Below are 18,126 nucleotides of genomic sequence, written 5' to 3'. Positions count from 1 at the left end.
GTTACACGACAAGGCCGAGAGTCATAAATCAAGACTAATAATAATCCCGAAATTAAATATCAGACTCAATCTATTCAATCCAATAATATCCACGAGACCACGAAACATAATCATACCTAATTAATTAAACCGATTATCAACATAAACTATGTTTTTATGCATACTTATCATTTATTAAAGCACATCAAAATAGGTTGTGATACATGCAGAATTAATTCCTAATACCGAATCGTCGAACCAACACAAAGTTCATTTTAAGACCGTTTTAGTTCATTGTTTCTAGAATAAACTAAACCGATCCAAAAATGAACTAGAACGAACTAATAATGAAGGGTTCGATGGTTCGGTACTAGAAATTGTTTTCAACATCGATCATAATCCCATCAAAATATGCATAAAAAAAGAGTCGATTATTGAAAACATAAATATACATAATTCATGACCAAATCATAGAACAATAAAACAAGTTTATAAATTTTCTGAGCTTCAATTCTGATCATGGCAGATCCGCCATCCGATATCCCGGAAGCGGCGGCAGGTACGACACCGGCCGTACCAACGCGGAGGCCGGCTCCGGCGGAGGCACGAACGTCTCCATGATAGTCGATATGTTCCTGATATGGTTGGGGTAGAGCGGCCCGATGCCCGAATCAACCCCACCAATGCCTTGCTCTTGCCAAACAGCAGCAGCATTATTTGCAGAAACCCCAAATTCATACCCTCTCGCCACCTCCGGCATCAAAGCTTCCATCACGGCCGCATCGTGATCGTAGCCGCCGCCGTAGGCGAATCCGAACAATGCGGCGGCGCTGTGATCTTGTCTCATGGCTTGATTGAATGGGATTGGCCATGGGTGGAGCTCGGAAGGTGAGGGATCGAGTGGAATTGGGGCTGAGTGATGGTGAATTAGGGCTAAATTGGGGTGGTAGCTCGCCAATTGGTCGATTGGGAAGGCTTGCTCGATTTGGGAATTAGGGTTTGTTTGCTCGATTTGGGGATTTGGGGGGGGTGGAATTGGGATTTTGGGGGTTTGAGTTAGCGAGTACCATGTTGTGATGGGTCATGATTTTTTTCTTGACGCTCGAGTTCCAGAAATTCTTCACCTCGTTGTCTGTTCTTCCCGGAAGATACCTCGCTATTTGAGCCCATCTACACCAAAAAAGATTTGAATTTTTTTTGTTTCATTTCAAATTCAACAATGCAGATCAAGCTTCATTATATTTCTATCTCCCCAATTTTAAACATTTTTCTCAAAATCATAATTTGAAAACACAAACTTTGAAACAAGGTTGATTTTTATCTCACTTGACATATATTTCGATGACAAAATAATGAGTCAAACTTGCGAGATCAACAACTCATACAAATAACATTTGTAATTTTTTGTTTGTTTTCAAATTAAATCAAGGGTCTCTAAAAAAATTTGATTTACATCCCATCTCACATATTCCGATGACTGAACCCAAGAATCCGGGTCTCATCCCGTCATCAGAACATGTCAGGTCTGACATAAATCAAACTTTTCACAAATTCCAAGAGAAAAAAAAAATAACAATTCAAGAGAATTTATCCCAAAAAACACTCTTTTTAAGTTTAAGAACACAAAAATAAGATTAAATAAGACAACGGAGATGATGAAGACCTGTTTCCCAAGAATCGATGGAGCTCGATAATGAGAGCAGCTTCTTGTGGAGTGAAATTGCCTCTCTTGAGATCAGGCCTCAGGTAGTTGATCCATCTCAGCCTGCAGCTTTTTCCACATCTTTGCAATCCTACACACACACAAAAACACACATGAAATCATCTAAACTAAACCCTAAGAGAGAGGGAAAGAGGAAAAGAGAGAGACCTGCGAGTCTAGGAACAGTGCTCCAGCAGCCATGGCCATAGGTGGAGATGTAGTTGGTGAGTTTCTCATCTTCCTCAGGAGACCAAAGCCCTCTCTTCACCTTCTGTTTATTGCAGCAATTGTGATGCGACATGATTATATCTATGTTACCTTAATTTCTCCGAACTACAACTGCTGCTGCTGCTGAGTTCAGACAGCTTTCTGCATCAGTTGAGTGCAGAGGGAATATTAGTGGAGAGAAATGAGAGAGAGAGAGAGAGAATTGAGAGTGAAAAGCAGGCGTTGAAGATGATTTATAGTGAGGGTTTTAGAGGTCTTTCTTCTTTTGTGCCAAGAGAGTAATGGAATTCCAATTTAATGAAGGAGAATAGATTCATTCTAATTGAGGGAGTGACGCATAATGATTGTGCGTCGTTCTTAATGAAACGCACAACCATTATGCGTCGTTAATTAATGACGCATAATAATTATGCGTCGCTTAACGACGCATAAGAGTTGTGCGTCGCTCATGAACGACGCACATTGGTTATGCGTCGTTAAGGCGGCTTTTATCTGCCTCCACCCACACGCAGATCACAGAACGCACCTTCATACACTTTCAATTCCTCTATCTCGGCGATTTCCGGCGTTTTCTGGCGATTTCCGGCGATTTCTCCATAAGATCCGGTAATTTGTTAATCAATTTAGCTACATTCATCATTATTCATGTTTATTGTGCTTTCATTTGTTAGTTTTACCCAATTTATACAAATTAGGGCTTGTAGGAAAATGTCCATAATTGTCGTTGGTTTATATGTTTTTGATGCAGAAATCATGCAAGTATTTGTGAGTTTGTATTGGGGTGGTAGAGTAGTTCAACTACCACATATGGGTATTGGTTATGACCCACCTCGTGCGAGGAGCTCCATTATATTAAATTCAGGTGTTTCCTATTATGAGTTGGTAGCAATGATTTGTGATGCGATGGGAATAGATATGAACCAACACACAATTGAATTATTATGGAGACAATGTATAGTCTATGGTTCCGGTATGAGTTATACATGTTCTGTGATTCGCAATGATGATAGTGTAATGTTTATGTTCAACAATGCTCAAAATTCAAGTGGGTGTATTGAATTATTTGTCGAGTATTCACCTGTGAGGAGTGAAGAAATCCCACCAGTTGTTGATTATGGTATTGGAGCATCTGCGAGGTTTGAACAAATGAGTTTTGAGTGTGGTATTGGATCATCTGCGAGGGTGGACCAAATGAATGAGCAGAGAGATGTTGTAGATGTTGTAGATGTTGCTGATGTTGGTGTTGGATTGAATGATGAGGTAGATGATGCAGATGATCTTGATGAGCCAAGGCCACTATCCGAGACAGAGCCAGACCCCGATCTCAGTGATGGTGATGGTGCTGATGATGTCGGTGCTAGTTCTGATGATGAGATAGTACAATGTAAACCTGTTATGCAAGGTGAACAACCACTTCCGGAATACAATCCTAATGGGTTTAGATTCTTTCGTGAATTACCAAGTCGTCCTTCTGGAGTATCGGATGATGTGGGTGGTAATGAACACAGCCTTTTGTATTGGAATGAGAATGAGCCGCATCGGATTGTGTTGGGAACAAAATTTGATTCCAAGCTACATGTGAAAACTGCTATAACTATGTGGAGTTTATGGAATGAAAAACAGTTTAAGGTTGTCGAGAGCAAATTAAGAAGGTGGCATGCTGTATGCAAATTTCCAGCAGGAACGACAGTCACAGGGGCAGGCATCATCAGCACCACCGACGCTGAAAAGGCGAGGGAATGTAAGTGGGAGGTTTCAGTTACACAAAGGTCGCATGACGATATGTGGGAAGTTAGGAAGTGGAAGAATCGACATACCTGTATAGGCCATCGTGCTAATAGAGATCATGCTAACTTTTCAGCCCCAATGATAGCTCTGTTGATTCGACATCATGTGCGACAATGTGCCGATTTCAAGGTCTTCTCAATAATAGCTGATATTCAAGACAGATTTGGTGTGTTAATCAGTTATAAGAAGGCGTGGTATGCAAAGAGAAAGGCTATAGAGTTTGTATACGGTGGATGGGAGGAGTCGTTTAGGCAGTTGCCAAGCTACATGTTTGAACTCCAGTCACAGAATATGGGCACAATTGTTGAGTGGAAGCATAACGATGTGTTGAGTCAGAGGCGTACAATGGTGTTCAACTATGTTTTCTGGGCATTTGGGCCTGCAATACATGCGTTCCAGAAGGCCGCACCGATGTTAACAGTGGACGGGACTCACCTTCGAGGAAGATTTAAAGGTAAGTTGCTTGTTGCTTGTGGTTTTGATGCTAACAAGACATGCTTGCCTATTGCATATGCTGTGGTGGATGAAGAAACCAATGACAGTTGGTCGTGGTTTTTGGATCATATCAGAACTCATGTAGTGAAATACGAGAGGGAGGTGTGCATTATATCAGACAGGCATAAAGGACTCTTGAATGCAATGGAGTCTGAAATCATGACTAGGGCCCCGCAGATACACCACAAATTTTGTTTGCTTCATGTGAGGGCAAATGTGTTGAAGAAGCACAAGGGCCCCAATGTGAAGGCCATTATATGGAAGTTGGGGGTCAGTTCTCAGGAACGTAAATTTGCCAGAAGACGTCGAGCACTATATGATGTCAACAGTGGTGCGGTTCGAATGCTGAATAGGATTACAAAAGAATGTTGGTCACTGTGCTACGATGGTGGACTTAGGTGGGGGGTGGCCACCACAAACATGTCGGAGTGCTACAATAACGTCTTGAGGGGTGTGAGAGAGTTGCCGATTAGAGCCTTGGTTGATTTGACATTTTGGAGGACGGTAAAATGGTGGGCGGAGAAGAAGACAACAATAGAACACACCGAAGGTGAATTAACCCCATGGGCGAGGGACAGACTTGCTAAGAATGACTCAAAGGGGCGAAAACATTACATCACTGTCATTGACCGAGATCTAGGGAAGTACCATGTCCGAACTCGAGGAAGAATCGTACAAGGAGTGTCAAAGGGCAACAATGTTCAAATAGTCAGGTATTTGGAATCGAGTTGCAGTTGTGGTAAGTGGCAGATGTGGAGAATCCCTTGTTCGCATGCTTGTGCGGTTGCTAGAGACAGAGGTCATGTTATGATTGACCTCATAGATGAGAAGTACTACCTAGGTACATGGAGATCACAGTACTATAGTGCAGTTTCATTTGATGCACCAAGACATGAAGAGTATTGGGTTGCACCTTCATGGAAATTGTGCATCACCCCTCAGCAGTTGATTCCTAGAACGCGTGGCCGAGTTAGAAGAAGGAGGATACTTAATCAAATGGATGTCCAGGAGGAGGATGAACCGAGAGCTCCCCGTCATTGCAGAAATTGCGGGATAGAGGGGCATGACCGAAGAAATTGCTCAGCCGGTGCCGTTCAGTAAAGTCATGGTAGCCATTTGCATCTGAACTTGTGTATTTGAGATGTTATGTATGTATCAACATTTGTGAGATGTTGTCGACATTTATGATGTGTTTTATTATGTCTAGACTAAAAATTTTGTAACATTATGTGTTTCAAAAATCCACACACAACCCGGAAAAAATGTTCAAAAATGTGAATTCAGTGCAGAAACGAAATTCACTTGGTGACGCATAAGCATTATGCGTCACCAATAAACGACGCATAACACTTATGCGTTACCAAAGAACGACGCATAACTATTATGCGTTACCAAGTAACGACGCATAAGAGTTATGCGTCACCAAGTAAAGACGCATAATAGTTATGCGTCACAAAACCAATTTCGTTCAGCACTGTTTAGTCCAGAAACTTCGCCCGGTCGGGCGATTTACGTGCCTAAAACGCCCGATCGGGTGATTTTATGTTTCAAAATTTTATATTTGTTTCATAATACGGTTTATATTTGGTATTCGTTTATATTTGTAACCGAATTTCAATAGAGCTTGATCCTATTTTTCATCACATAAAAAATGTTCAAAAATCAACTGACGACCACAACCTGTTTCAATAGACACAAATACTGACATATGACCGAAATCTATCTAGATGGAGGCGTGAACTTTGTCGGAGCCTTCCCTTTGTTCTTCCTTGTTGAGAAGCCCCTGAATACATTCTGCATAGCCCGGCCAATCGTACTTGATGATCGTGAGGATCCCGCGGTCGGTGGTCGGAATATTACTTCGTCATGTTCCTCCCCGCCCTCTTCTTCCGGACCCTCGTCTTCCTGACCCTCTTCTTCCCCTCCCTCTTCTTCCGGACCCTCTTCTTCCCCCACACGATCCATAAATTGATAATTCTGAAAGTACGTGTCACGTCCTTGTTGAGATGCATCCCAATCAGACACACCTCCAAAGAATGAATCACATGACGCGCGTGCTCCCCATTGCGAGGGCTCAATGCTTGCACCACTCAACTGAGACCATCCTGGGGGATCGTACTCCGGACTCAAGGGCTCTGGTACCGCATACTCAGGTTGCGGTTGCTGCTGCTGCGCCAACCTATGCTGTCGTGTAATCCCGTGCCCACCCGTCCGGACACCCGGCAGTCCATGACGAAGAGAAGTTGGTGGGCGTGGCGGCACGACCACATTTTGCCGTTGAGAAGATGGATACTCCATCGCATCAGCATGGTTCATCGCACGAAGTGCCGAAGCAGCCATGTCTCGAATCTGCCTGAACCGAGGGTCTGTGTCATGCTCAGAGGTCAAATGCCATATCCCCTGAAGGGTCTCAACCTAGATAACAAAAATACAAATGACATCATACCACGTGGAGCAATACAAACTTTAAACTAAAAAGTTTTTATATACAAAAACATCACATACCGCCAATAAATTAGAAGAGGCTGCCTCGTTCATCCCGTCAGTTGACTGTGTCCCAGGTTGAACTAGGTACGACACGGTGATCCTATTGTACCACGCCATATAACCCGGATTAATGTGACCATCTAGTGTCGCCGTTGCGTGGTCAAAAGTTGCTTGGAACCTGTCGTGGCGCAAGTCCCATTCATCAATGAAGAACTTATGTACCTTAGCCCAATCAGCGCCCTTCCTCCCACGGCGATGACTTTTACTCAAATGGCCGGAGCTATGTAGCATCCTATCACAGTACTGAGGAATACGCTGGTAGCGGTTAAATTGTCGACAAACGCGTCCAGCCTCGTGTGCCTCGACAAATGACCAGCACACCAAATAAGTATCGCACAAGTAGGATGCAGTCGAATCAATGCAGTACTCAGGGAGGATACAGTCTGCATAGGGTGTCCACAGAAACTACAAACAAATAAAATAAAAAACACAATTAATTTCATACTATAGTAAGTAAATTCATTAATTAAGACAACACAAATAAATTTCACCTGGCCAGGACGGATCAGTGATAACTGATCACGATAATGAGCTACTGAATGTCGGGGCGCATTTCCAATTTCAGTAACTCCGTGCCACCTATACATAATATTAATGTCAAAAGTTATCAACAAAACACATAATTATGTGAGTTAATTTAAACAAAAACATTACTTGGCTCCGCACGGGGTATACGGCGTGTGCATAGGCGATATCAAGAAGGCTGGCCTCAATGTAGGCATTCTTTCCCAGCCCACAGCTGCAAGAGAACCATAGGTCCACCCACATCTCTTCTCTGTCTGCCTACAGAAGCCTCGCACAAATAATGATACAGGTATGCTAACGCAGCACTACCCCAACTGATATTAGCCACATCTTCCGGATCGTCTAAGGCATTTAACCACATAAAGGGGACCTTGCACCCTGTGGTGTCCGGTAAAATAAGCCCCCCTAACAGGATCAGAGCATGTATGCGTGCTCTTTGAATGTATGCATACACAGGCAGCCCATCACCCAACGGCATCGTCGCTTGGTGGATCAGAGACGTCATCAACAAACCACCGTGCTTCGTTTCGGTTTCTGAGTCAGGTATCCATCCCAACAAATCTCTACACTTGCTGGACCAATCTTCAAATCCAACAGGGTAGTCACGGCCAGTGAAAGCACTACCGTCTGCTCTCAAACCCCACAGGCTTTGCACATCCTGTAAGGTAACAGTAACTTCCCCAACTGGAAGGTGGAAACAGTGTGTCTCAGGCCTCCAGCGCTCGATCAAGGCAGTTATTAGCTCATTGTCCATCCTCATCGGTCTTCCACATTCAACCACGCCTCTGAACCCCCATACACCTAGCCAATACATCACATTTTCATGTATAGGCAATGCCCACACCTTACTCTCCGTCCTACGACTTCTCAACACATTTGTTGTGCCATTCGCCAACAACGAGCTTGAAATGTGTTCACTCTGATGAAACAGTAGTGATGGATCCTCAGGTCCATAGCATAACTGTTGTTCGGAACTTGCAGATGCCATCTACTTCAAAACATTCACCCATGCTTCAAATTTTTTTCGTAACAACTCAACAATCAACAAGCTAACTAAATTGCAACTTAGGGGCACAATATATGCATAAAATCGCCCACCAAAAGGGGCACAATTACAAAAACTTAATCAATTGCTTCTACCCATTCAATTATATGCATATGAAATACCCAAATTACGGAAAATCGACCAACAAATCCAACAATTTCATCATAAACCCTAATTTTGCTAAATTAAATCCATATGAAATACACAAATTACGGAAAGTCGTCCAAAAATTCCATCAATTTCATCATAACCCATAATTTCATCATAATCGCTACTTATATGCAACAAAACAACACAAAAATACCAAAAATCCATCAATTTAATCAAAAACCCTACTTTTACTAAATAACGGAAAACCTGCCCAAATTAAACATTAAAGGATGTATTTAGCCAAATTGAAGAACAATTACCGGAAAATGGTTGCAAAATGGTGGTAATTCGCCGGATTTTGCTCGGATTCGTCGGAAATCGCCTGCCTCGCCTGCTTCGCCTCTTGCGTCGCGTTTCTGCCTGATTCTGCCTTCTGCCCGTTTTAAAACTCAACCAACGACGCATAAGTATTATGCGTCGATAAATAAAGACGCATAATTGTTATGCGTCGCTATTAAACGACGCATAAGTGTTATGCGTCTCTAATAAACGACGCACAATGGTTATGCGTCATTAATCAACGACGCACAATGATTATGCGTCATTAACTAACGACGCACAATGATTATGCGTCGTTTAATAGCGACGCATAAGGATTATGCGTCTTTTTGTTAGTGACGCATAAGAGTTATGCGTCACTCCCTGAGGTGGAATACGACTAATGCTCTTCATTAAAATGGAATTCCATTAAAATCCTTTACCAAAAAAAGAATTGATCCGAGGGTTTTATGGCTGTGAATTGGCTTATAGTCCACGAGTCACCCATGCAATTTTTCTCTACTCCCACCTGTTACCTTCTTCTTCAAATCTATAAACATATACATACATATATAAGTGTGTGTGGGTGTGGGTAACTTACCTAACTAATTTTTCATAATCCTCACCCATACTACCCATACTAAGTTAGAATGTACATAATTAGAGATACCAGGTATCTCTGTCCACTAAAAATAGATATAGTGGACAAGGCACATAGTTTAGTAAAAAGGGGTTTATAGTATTATGTGTCGAGAAACGGGAGTGAGTCTAATCAGCTTAAAGATAGTGTTAGTGGTTATTAAGAATTGTACGTATTGTAACTGAAGAGTGTGAGTCGACAATAGATCTCACCTTAAAAATAGTATTAGTAATAACTAAAAAAAGTCTACTATAGTGGAAGAGTGTGAGACGAGAATAGATCTCACCTAAATGATAATTAATACTATAAATGAAAAAAACCATTTTTTAGAGGGATTAAAATGATAAATTATCTACCTTTTGAGACTAATAGAGTATGTGTATTGTGTGTGTGATTTAGATTTTGAAATTGGAAAAATACATTAAAAAGATGTGAATGTGTGTGCGCGCGCACACACGCTTACAATTGTATTGTTTGTCGGGAGACGAGAGTGAGTCTAATCAGCTTAAAGATAGCGTAAGTAATTATTAAAAATTATATAAAGAGTGTGAGTCGATAATAGATCTCACCTTAATTATAGTATTAGTAATTATTAAAAAAAGTACTATATTATAGTCTAAGAGTGTGAGTCGAGAATATATCCCATTTTACTAATAATTACTTTAAATGAAAAGTGTCCATTTTGATAGATGGACTAAAATGATAAATTTATATGTTTTGAGGACTAATATGTTTATGTGTATTGGGGGTGTAATTTAATTTTTAAAAACAGAAACTAACATTAAACGATGTGAGTGTGCACACACTCACCACTTAAATCGAGGGATGGGAAGGGATCTTTGAGGGAAAAATTGGTTGGTTTATGAAATAAGCAAACTACATTTATTAGACAGATCTATTCCAGATATTTTGAAATGCCACTTTTATTTACCAATATCACATATAGGAAATACAAGAAAACTAAGCTCGTTAAACGTAGAAATGATTTAGTTCAAACACGATAAATATACATAGGTATATTAGGGGTAATATAACAACTAGTACTATCTTTTTACTGTAAGAACTAAAATATTGCATAGCAAAATTAACTTTTTTTGGAAAAATAAATTTCATTTAGCAAAGATGATGCATCCACAATATCTATTCACAACTCAAGGGTTTTAAATTGTTAGAACAAATAAAAAAAACTTGAGTGGCGTAAAAACTATTTCGCCCATTCACAATTAATATAATATCTCATTTTTCATTATGAATCTCATTTTCCATTATGGTATCTTCACAACTAAAAGTCTTATATGTTTTTTGCATTTTGGGTAAGTGGGCCAACACCCCAATCCCCACCAAATCAATTAATACACTTATATAGAAGTGAGACTCGTATTCACGCTTATTTCCACTCATTTTTCTTTACATTGATTTCTTAAAATTCACACATAGTCAAACGGGACACTGTATCATTAATATATAGAGCATTTTTTTAATAGTAAGAACTAAACATGGGATGCATTACAATGAAAATTAACTGCATTTCATAAAAAAAGAAATTTTTGCCGCTCATGAAATCTAAACTCTAGTGTTACATTCACCCAACAAAGAAGATGCATCAATTGTATATTTTTTCGATCTAATGTTTAAAATGATTCTCCATTCTCGCAATTTTTATTTGAATCTCTCCCTACACGTACGTACATACGTGCATGCGTTAATTGTCCGAAGGAATAAAACCTATTTGGGTATGGGGTACTTTGCAATCTAAAACTATGTAAATGCAAGAACTCGTAAGATTGAAATTTAATTTTATTGGCTCCAATTTTAAAATCATAATCATTCCTTGTACAGCCACATTGACATAAACAAGCTACGATATACAAAAACAAAGATTAAAATTAATTTGGTACTATCCCAAAAACTAGCCTGAAAATAAGTAATGGTAATTTCTTACAAAATGAATAAGTATGTCTATGATGTACAAGGTGGTCCATAGATGTATTCTCCCTCCAAATATAGCTTCAGTTCTACTTGTCACTTTCTTGGTTTTAAGGTTTTAACTGTGACTGTCCTTTTTTATTGTGATTACTGCAGGAAATTACAAAATAAGAAGAGGAAGACAAAGAAAAAGAAAGAAAACCCCTTTGATGAGCAATTTTTTAAGCATGGGCATTTTGTGGTCCATTTATGCAAATTTTAGCAATTAATTATTTTGGCATGTATTCATCATTTCAATTTGCAGTATAATTAACATTGCCATTTTGATTTATTCATCACAAAATTCAATTTTGAAATTTTCCCATCAATTTATACATTCCTTAAAAGAGCTTATATGAGTATGTATTTGTGTGTGTATGTACGTGTATCGGTGTATGTTTCTTTTATGTAGTACAAAATACTCATGTCCAAAACAATGTCGAGCTACCGGTACAAATGAATCAATTTAGAATATTAACAACAACAAAAGTAATGATACCAATGAAACAACAAAGTAAGCGTTCTATCTAAATCGCACAGAATTTAAAATAAATAGAAGCAACGAGTAGCATACATCAAGGCATTATCCATCAATCCTCATCCTTTCGAAAATAGTGGTCTCGCTGCAGCTTTAAACCAAGTCAAATGTTCCGATAATAATTCCTAAACAATCACTGGGCGTCGCATATCCAAGCATAAATTATAGATCACATATATTGATCGTCGCACACTCGCATACCCAAACAAAGTATTGCGGACTATATATATGGAATTGGTTAGAAAATGGTCTAAACAAGAACCAATTTATTTATATTTCCTCTTCTGGTATGGATTTTGCAATAGTGAAAAAAAACAGTACACTACACTAAGAATTAAGGTCTTAAATTCTTGAAAGGGATAAATATATTGATTAGGGATAAGTACCACATTAAACTCGGCTTTTTCCTTAAAGGTTTCACACTAACAAGGAATATTCAACATCAAGAATAATGCCAATTGAAATCTATAATGATGATTAATGATTATGGTGGCATGTTTCTTATTTAAAATTTTGTTAGCCAGGGTGATTTTTGGTCCTAATTCTCATTGAACTCAATTTTGCTTCTTTAATTTGGATTTTAAGTGGTAGAAAAGAGAGACATTTTATAGCTAGAAATACGTGTCATTAATAATTGGATGAATGAGATAATATTTATCCTTAATTTTATGTTAGACTTTCATGTAGGAATTTTTTTTTAAAAATTCTACCTCCATTACTAATAGTACATTATCAATATAACATACTACTATGTGTTTATCATAATGTGTTTATCATGTGATTTAAGGGATAGAAGCTGAAAATTTCAAAATAAATTAAGACAAAGGTAATGAAATTTCTATCATTTATGAATCGTGGTCATAATTTGAATTATGCAATGTTTATAGAGCCAGAATCTAGTATAGGAAAAAACATATAAATTTGAGATTGTCCTTAAAAAGTTAATACTCTTTTCCTTTAATTCAATTATATTGGCGATCATTGAGTATTTTACAAAAAATTGAGAATGGAATAGTATGTCCATTTTATAATAAACTAATACTAGAGTTGATGAAAGAATTATTAAGCAATGCACTAGCAAATAAATTAGAAAAGCATAATTATTTATGAAAATATGCCTTATATATTTGGAGCATACGAAAAGGAAAAACAAGCATAAACCGTAATAACGAATTTCCTTGACATGAAAGTTGGATAATTTACTTTTCTTGAAATAATACTTGTTCACCATTAAATATTTTATTTTAGTATATATTGTGATATTCATCATAAAATATTTCATTTCTATTTTTACTATTTATGACAGATGAGCTTCAATTTCTACTTTCTCATTGTACTTAGATTCACTCTAAAATTCATACGTAAAAATGAGATTCGTATTTCGCATGTCCTTTTTCACCTATATTCAACTAATTTTTAAAAATTAAGTCTAACAAAATATTTAATGGTGGACGAAAGGAAAGTAAGGTCCAATAAATGTCATGACATGTATAATAATTAAACAAGGTTGACTTTTTATTTTGAAGGGAAGATTTAAGCCATGCAACAAATTATTGCCTTGAGATGAATCCATTTCTCTAAATGAGCAAGAAATGTCAAAATAAAAGGTCCAAATTACAAAACACAAATGGAAATTAAATAGAGAGGCACTCAATAGTCCTTGGCTCCAATTTCCAAAACTGGCCCTCATTTTTTTGGATTTAAGAAGAGAAAGAATGATTGTGTTGTTAATGATACATCAATTTTGCAATCATAATTTTTACATGTTAACTTAGATGGAATTTTTGTGGTCCTTCCAAAGAATTGAATGAGGCTTCTTAAAAAGTGAAGTATCTAAGCAGCAACTATTTCTTTTTTTTATGGAATCATAACGAATATGTAACATGCAAAATTTTGATTGGTTTCAAAAGTATGTTTCGATATTAAACGAAATTTTTGTTACTAAATGGATAGGGGGTATTATTGAATTTTAAAGTAGGAGTTGGACTGAAAATATAAAGTTTAGAAGGCTATTGGCCCAAACTTGGAATCAAGCCCATTTGAGACATTTGTGATAACGTGAGTGTTAGTATGTATTTATTTTTATAAAAAAAGCTCTCATCGTTTAGTGAAGTTGTTAGTTATGCGTTGCGTTTCTTCTCTTTTTCCATTAGTTCTTCTTCTTCGACACAAAGCAGGAATGGATCATTTTATATGGGTATTCAAGCAATCAAATTTAACTACATGCAGTGGCAGATGCAGAAAATATTATTGATAGGGGCTTCATTAGCTAATCACTTAGTCTCAACGAAAATAACTGACTTTCCTTCTTGGTTTGTTCCAACAAAAATCCTTTATTATGAAAAATATTTCTATGAAAAATATTTTAAGAACACATGTCAATATTTCTACGTGACTTCTTACAAGGAAGTTTTATGGACTACAATAATATTGTTAAATTATTATATAAAACTTTTTTCAAAATGTGGAGTCTTCTTCTTCAACAAAAACTATGACCGCCATTATTTCTTTATTTCACATCTCTAAAAACATTTTATATCTATATTTGATTCAGCCCCTTTTTACCTTCAAATTTCGATGATTTACTCTTCTACAATATTAATTTGGGAAGGGCTAAAGGGAGTTTTTGAAATTTAAGAAAAAAGAAGTTAAAAGTAGAAAAGAACAAAAATAAAATTTTTGGGAAGGGCCTCTCCCTCTTACTGTGTCGGCCAATGAGTACATGTATTGGGAGTTTAAGAGAGAAGATACACAGTTTTGAGTTGGCCATCAGTTTAAGTAGAGCTCTATTATAAAAATATTACTGATTTACACGATTGGAAGGATCACGTCATACAAAACAAAACCTAAACCTTGGAGAACACATAACGATCACTCAAGGCCGGACCTCATTAAAACCTCCATGGCCAAAAAACCCAAAGGGAAAAATGCCATGAAGGAAAAGAGTACCCGTCTAATAAAAATTTATGATTAAAGCATAACATACATATGATAATCCCAAATTCAATCTCAAAAAAGGTAAACAAACAGAAAAGCATAAATATTTGCATTAGTCCTCTGGGTAAAGTCGAAGTTTGGGATTATGTTGGGATATGGATCTCCAAGCTGAACCTTCCTTGCCCTCTCCGTATGTTTTTACTAGCTCTGTTGAACCATTGATATCCAACAACTGCAGGTGGCCATGCGGCAGCTTCTTCAAACTCTCACAATCCCTGATACTCAATTTTGTGTGACGTGGCATGATGGAGAAGATGGCCGCATATTCTTCTTCTTCCTCCGTTATGTCCTCCCACTCCTCCCATTTGGAACATCTACTAAATTGAGACATGGAGACTTTATGCAGGAGGCGATGCGGCAGTTTCTTCAAACTCTCACAATTCCTGATACTCAATGTTGTGAGACATGGCATGATGGAGATGGCCGCAGATTCTTCTTCCTCCTCCCTTATGTCCTCCCACTCCTCCCATTTGGAGCAATAATAAAATTTCAGCTCCTTGAGTTTAGGAAATGCAACAACAACATCATCGCATGAAGATTCTATTCCTAAAAACTCCCTTCCCACAAACATCAATTCATCTAAATGTAAAAACTCTAGAATTTCCAAGAAAGGTAGTTTCCCCATCGCAGGCAATGATGACACCTCACTCAACACAAACAGAAAAATCTCTTTTATATAGTTGAAGGATGATGACATCAAATGCGGAAGCCTGGAGCCCTCATATCCCCCGATTGCCAATCTCTTCAAGTTGTGATGAGGCACGAGAGCTTCTGCTACCTCCATCCACATTGATGGTAATGATGATGATGATTGCTCCATTTCATTCATCTTAACACTGAAATATATATTGAGTGATTCTAGTTTTTGAAGGCCTGTCTGTAACTCTGCTTGTCGAGCATCCTCAACCAATTCCTCCATTTCACTCATACTACTCCAGTAGATTTCCAAGTCTAGATATTCGGTGGTAAGATGACGGTATAATTTTTTCAGAGAACCCAACTTGTTGTATTCACTTCCAACTTTAATTTTGCGCAGTTGCAGTGTGCTGAGATTACTTAAGTCACCTAATGCTTCAGGCACACAGTTGATACTAGTGCCTTCTATCTTCAAGATTTGCAGTTCAACCAAACTACAAATGCTCTCTGGTAACTCCTTCATTCTAGAATTCTGACTTAAGTCAAGTTCTCTTAACTTCACCAAATTCCCAATTTCTTGTGGAATCATTTCTAGAAAGCACCTTTCTAAGGAAAGAGATCGCAATTCAATCAAACTACACACGCTCCCTAGTAACTCCTCCATTATAAAATTCTGACTTAAGTCAAGTCGTCTTAATTGATTCAAATTTCCAATTTCTCGTGGTATCACTGTTAGGTAGCAATTCGATAAGAGAAGAGTTTGCAAGAAATAAAGCCTGCATATGATTTCAAGGCCATCCTTGGACAATGCAACACCACGAACCTCCAACCATCTCAAGTGAATTAACATTTCTATTCCTACTGGAATACATCTGTAAATGCTCATCACCCTAAGACTTTTTATGCAATTACAAACTTGAAAACTTCTGTCTCTTTCATCTACTGGTGGTTCATAGTCCCACGGAAGACTCCGATATTCTTGGACATGAGAAACCAATGAAGAGTCACAAGCTTGACAACTTCTCTCTTTGTCATCATTCTTCCTAAGAAACATAGCAAAATCATGTACTATATCATGCATTTTACACCTTTCTATCTGCTCCCCCGACTTACTTTTCTGAATGTCCTGAATCAAACAACGCATTGCTAAATTTCTCAAGTTCTCTCGCCCTTTGAGTTCCAGTGCTCCATTTCCACTATCAGAGCCTAGATAACCTTGCGCCATCCACTCTTCTACCAGAGTCTCCGCATGAATTTGGTGATCTTTAGGATAGACGGCACAATATGAAAAACAACGCTTAAGAGCCGGGGACAAATCATTGTAGCTTAAAACCAAATGAGGAAAAAGCTCTACTTTTGCATTCTCCAATTCCCATATTTCATTCTTCTCTACATGTTCCCACCCTTCCAAATCCTTGAACTGCAAAAGTGTTCCCAAAACAATTGCAGCAAGAGGCAATCCATTGCACTTTCTAGCTATTTTTTTGCCGAACACCTCGAATTTTCCACATTCTTCATCACTCTTTCCAAGAAGAGATGTGTCACACAATAAAGACCAACATTCTTCTTCGCTAAGCTTATTTGGGTGATACATATCATCGTTTAAGGTACCGACCATCTTAGCTACCGTTTCCTTTCTCGTTGTCACCAGAATTTTACTGCCTGCTGCACCACATTGGAGACTGATTTTCAGAGGATCCCACTTGGTGTTGTCTTCTGTCCAAACATCATCCAGCACAAGAAGAAACTTTTTTCCCGAAATGGATGCCTCTAGCTTTTCTAATACCAGTGCCAATTGGTTGGAATTCGGAGGAATCTCTTGTATTCCCACTTTGTTAACAATTCCAATTGCGATCCCAGCCACGTCAAATGGGTCAGAAACACAAATCCATATTCTTAATTCAAAACAATCCTTCACTCGTTCATCATTATAAACAAGTTTGGCAAGAGTTGTTTTCCCAAGTCCCCCGGTTCCAACAATAGACAAAACTTGGGTATGACCACCATTAAGCATTAGTTTGCTCACTATGTCTTCTTTTTTGTTATGTATATCCACCCCGTGAACTTTCGTCAAGTCAACAAAAGGTGTGGATTGCACTCGCCAAGGTGTGGGCACGGGATCAGTTGTAGGCGGAGCGATGACAAAATCAAATTTCTTTCTCTCCTCGTAAATCTGTTCAAGCATAGCTTTCACATTTTCAATTTTCTTGGCAATATCACGACGGACTGAAACTTTCTTGAAACCTAAACAAGAAGATCTGATGAAGGAGCATCCTATCTTTTGCTTAGGTTCCATCTTGATGGGGTGCGTACTAAACAAGCCCGACAGCAATGACGGCCCATCAGCCCAAAGCCCAAGGAAGAGTATGAGTTCGGCATTACCAAAGAGTTCGGCCTCAGCCTACAGCTCGGTAAAAGCCGACCAATCAAGCTCTGCGAGTTCGGCATTACCAAAGAGTTCGGCCTCAGCCTACAGCTCGGTAAAAGCCAACCAAGCTCTACTCTCAGATCGGCAACCAAAGCAGTTCGGTCTCAGTTTTCGACCGAACAAGGAGTTAGTGGACCCATGCAGGATTTCCACAACTTCCAACACACCCACTACCACGTGGCGTCAACTCAGGCCACGATCTTAG

At 38.5% G+C, this 18,126-nt stretch overlaps 2 protein-coding genes and 1 pseudogene across 2 annotated transcripts; all 3 read right to left on the bottom strand.

Annotated features, from left to right (window-relative positions):
- Positions 1-375: 375 nt before the first annotated feature.
- Positions 376-2,075, bottom strand: LOC121771143 (annotated as a pseudogene).
- Positions 2,076-4,467: 2,392 nt separating this feature from the next.
- Positions 4,468-6,806, bottom strand: LOC121771147. Its single transcript, XM_042167934.1, has 3 exons — positions 6,698-6,806; positions 6,370-6,607; positions 4,468-4,604 (listed from the first exon to the last, which is right to left on the bottom strand). Exons 1-3 carry the CDS (start codon positions 6,794-6,796, stop codon positions 4,573-4,575), a joined length of 369 nt encoding a protein of 122 aa, XP_042023868.1. The 5' UTR covers positions 6,797-6,806; the 3' UTR covers positions 4,468-4,572.
- Positions 6,807-14,615: 7,809 nt separating this feature from the next.
- On the bottom strand, positions 14,616-17,916 carry LOC121771341 (putative disease resistance protein RGA3). The gene has a single exon (XM_042168123.1). The coding sequence runs from the start codon at positions 17,787-17,789 to the stop codon at positions 14,910-14,912; it is 2,880 nt and encodes a 959-aa protein (XP_042024057.1). The 5' UTR covers positions 17,790-17,916; the 3' UTR covers positions 14,616-14,909.
- Between the last annotated feature and the right edge of the window lie 210 nt (positions 17,917-18,126).

The sequence above is a fragment of the Salvia splendens genome, chromosome 16 (genome assembly GCF_004379255.2).
Source record: "Salvia splendens isolate huo1 chromosome 16, SspV2, whole genome shotgun sequence".
NCBI lineage: Eukaryota > Viridiplantae > Streptophyta > Magnoliopsida > Lamiales > Lamiaceae > Salvia > Salvia splendens.
This window is presented reverse-complemented; position numbering and strand designations above follow the sequence as displayed.

Bases quoted from the DNA above. Each gene is read 5' to 3' on its own strand.
- LOC121771341 (XM_042168123.1), bottom strand. From the start codon at position 17,789: ATGGAACCTAAGCAAAAGATAGGATGCTCCTTCATCAGATCTTCTTGT.
- LOC121771147 (XM_042167934.1), bottom strand. From the start codon at position 6,796: ATGGCGTGGTACAATAGGATCACCGTGTCGTACCTAGTTCAACCTGGG. The intron at 6,608-6,697 runs GTATGTGATGTT...TTTGTTATCTAG, and splicing joins CCTCTTCTAATTTATTGGCG to GTTGAGACCCTTCAGGGGAT. The intron at 4,605-6,369 runs TGGCGCAGCAGC...ACATGTTTGTGG, and splicing joins GATTACACGACAGCATAGGT to TGGCCACCCCCCACCTAAGT.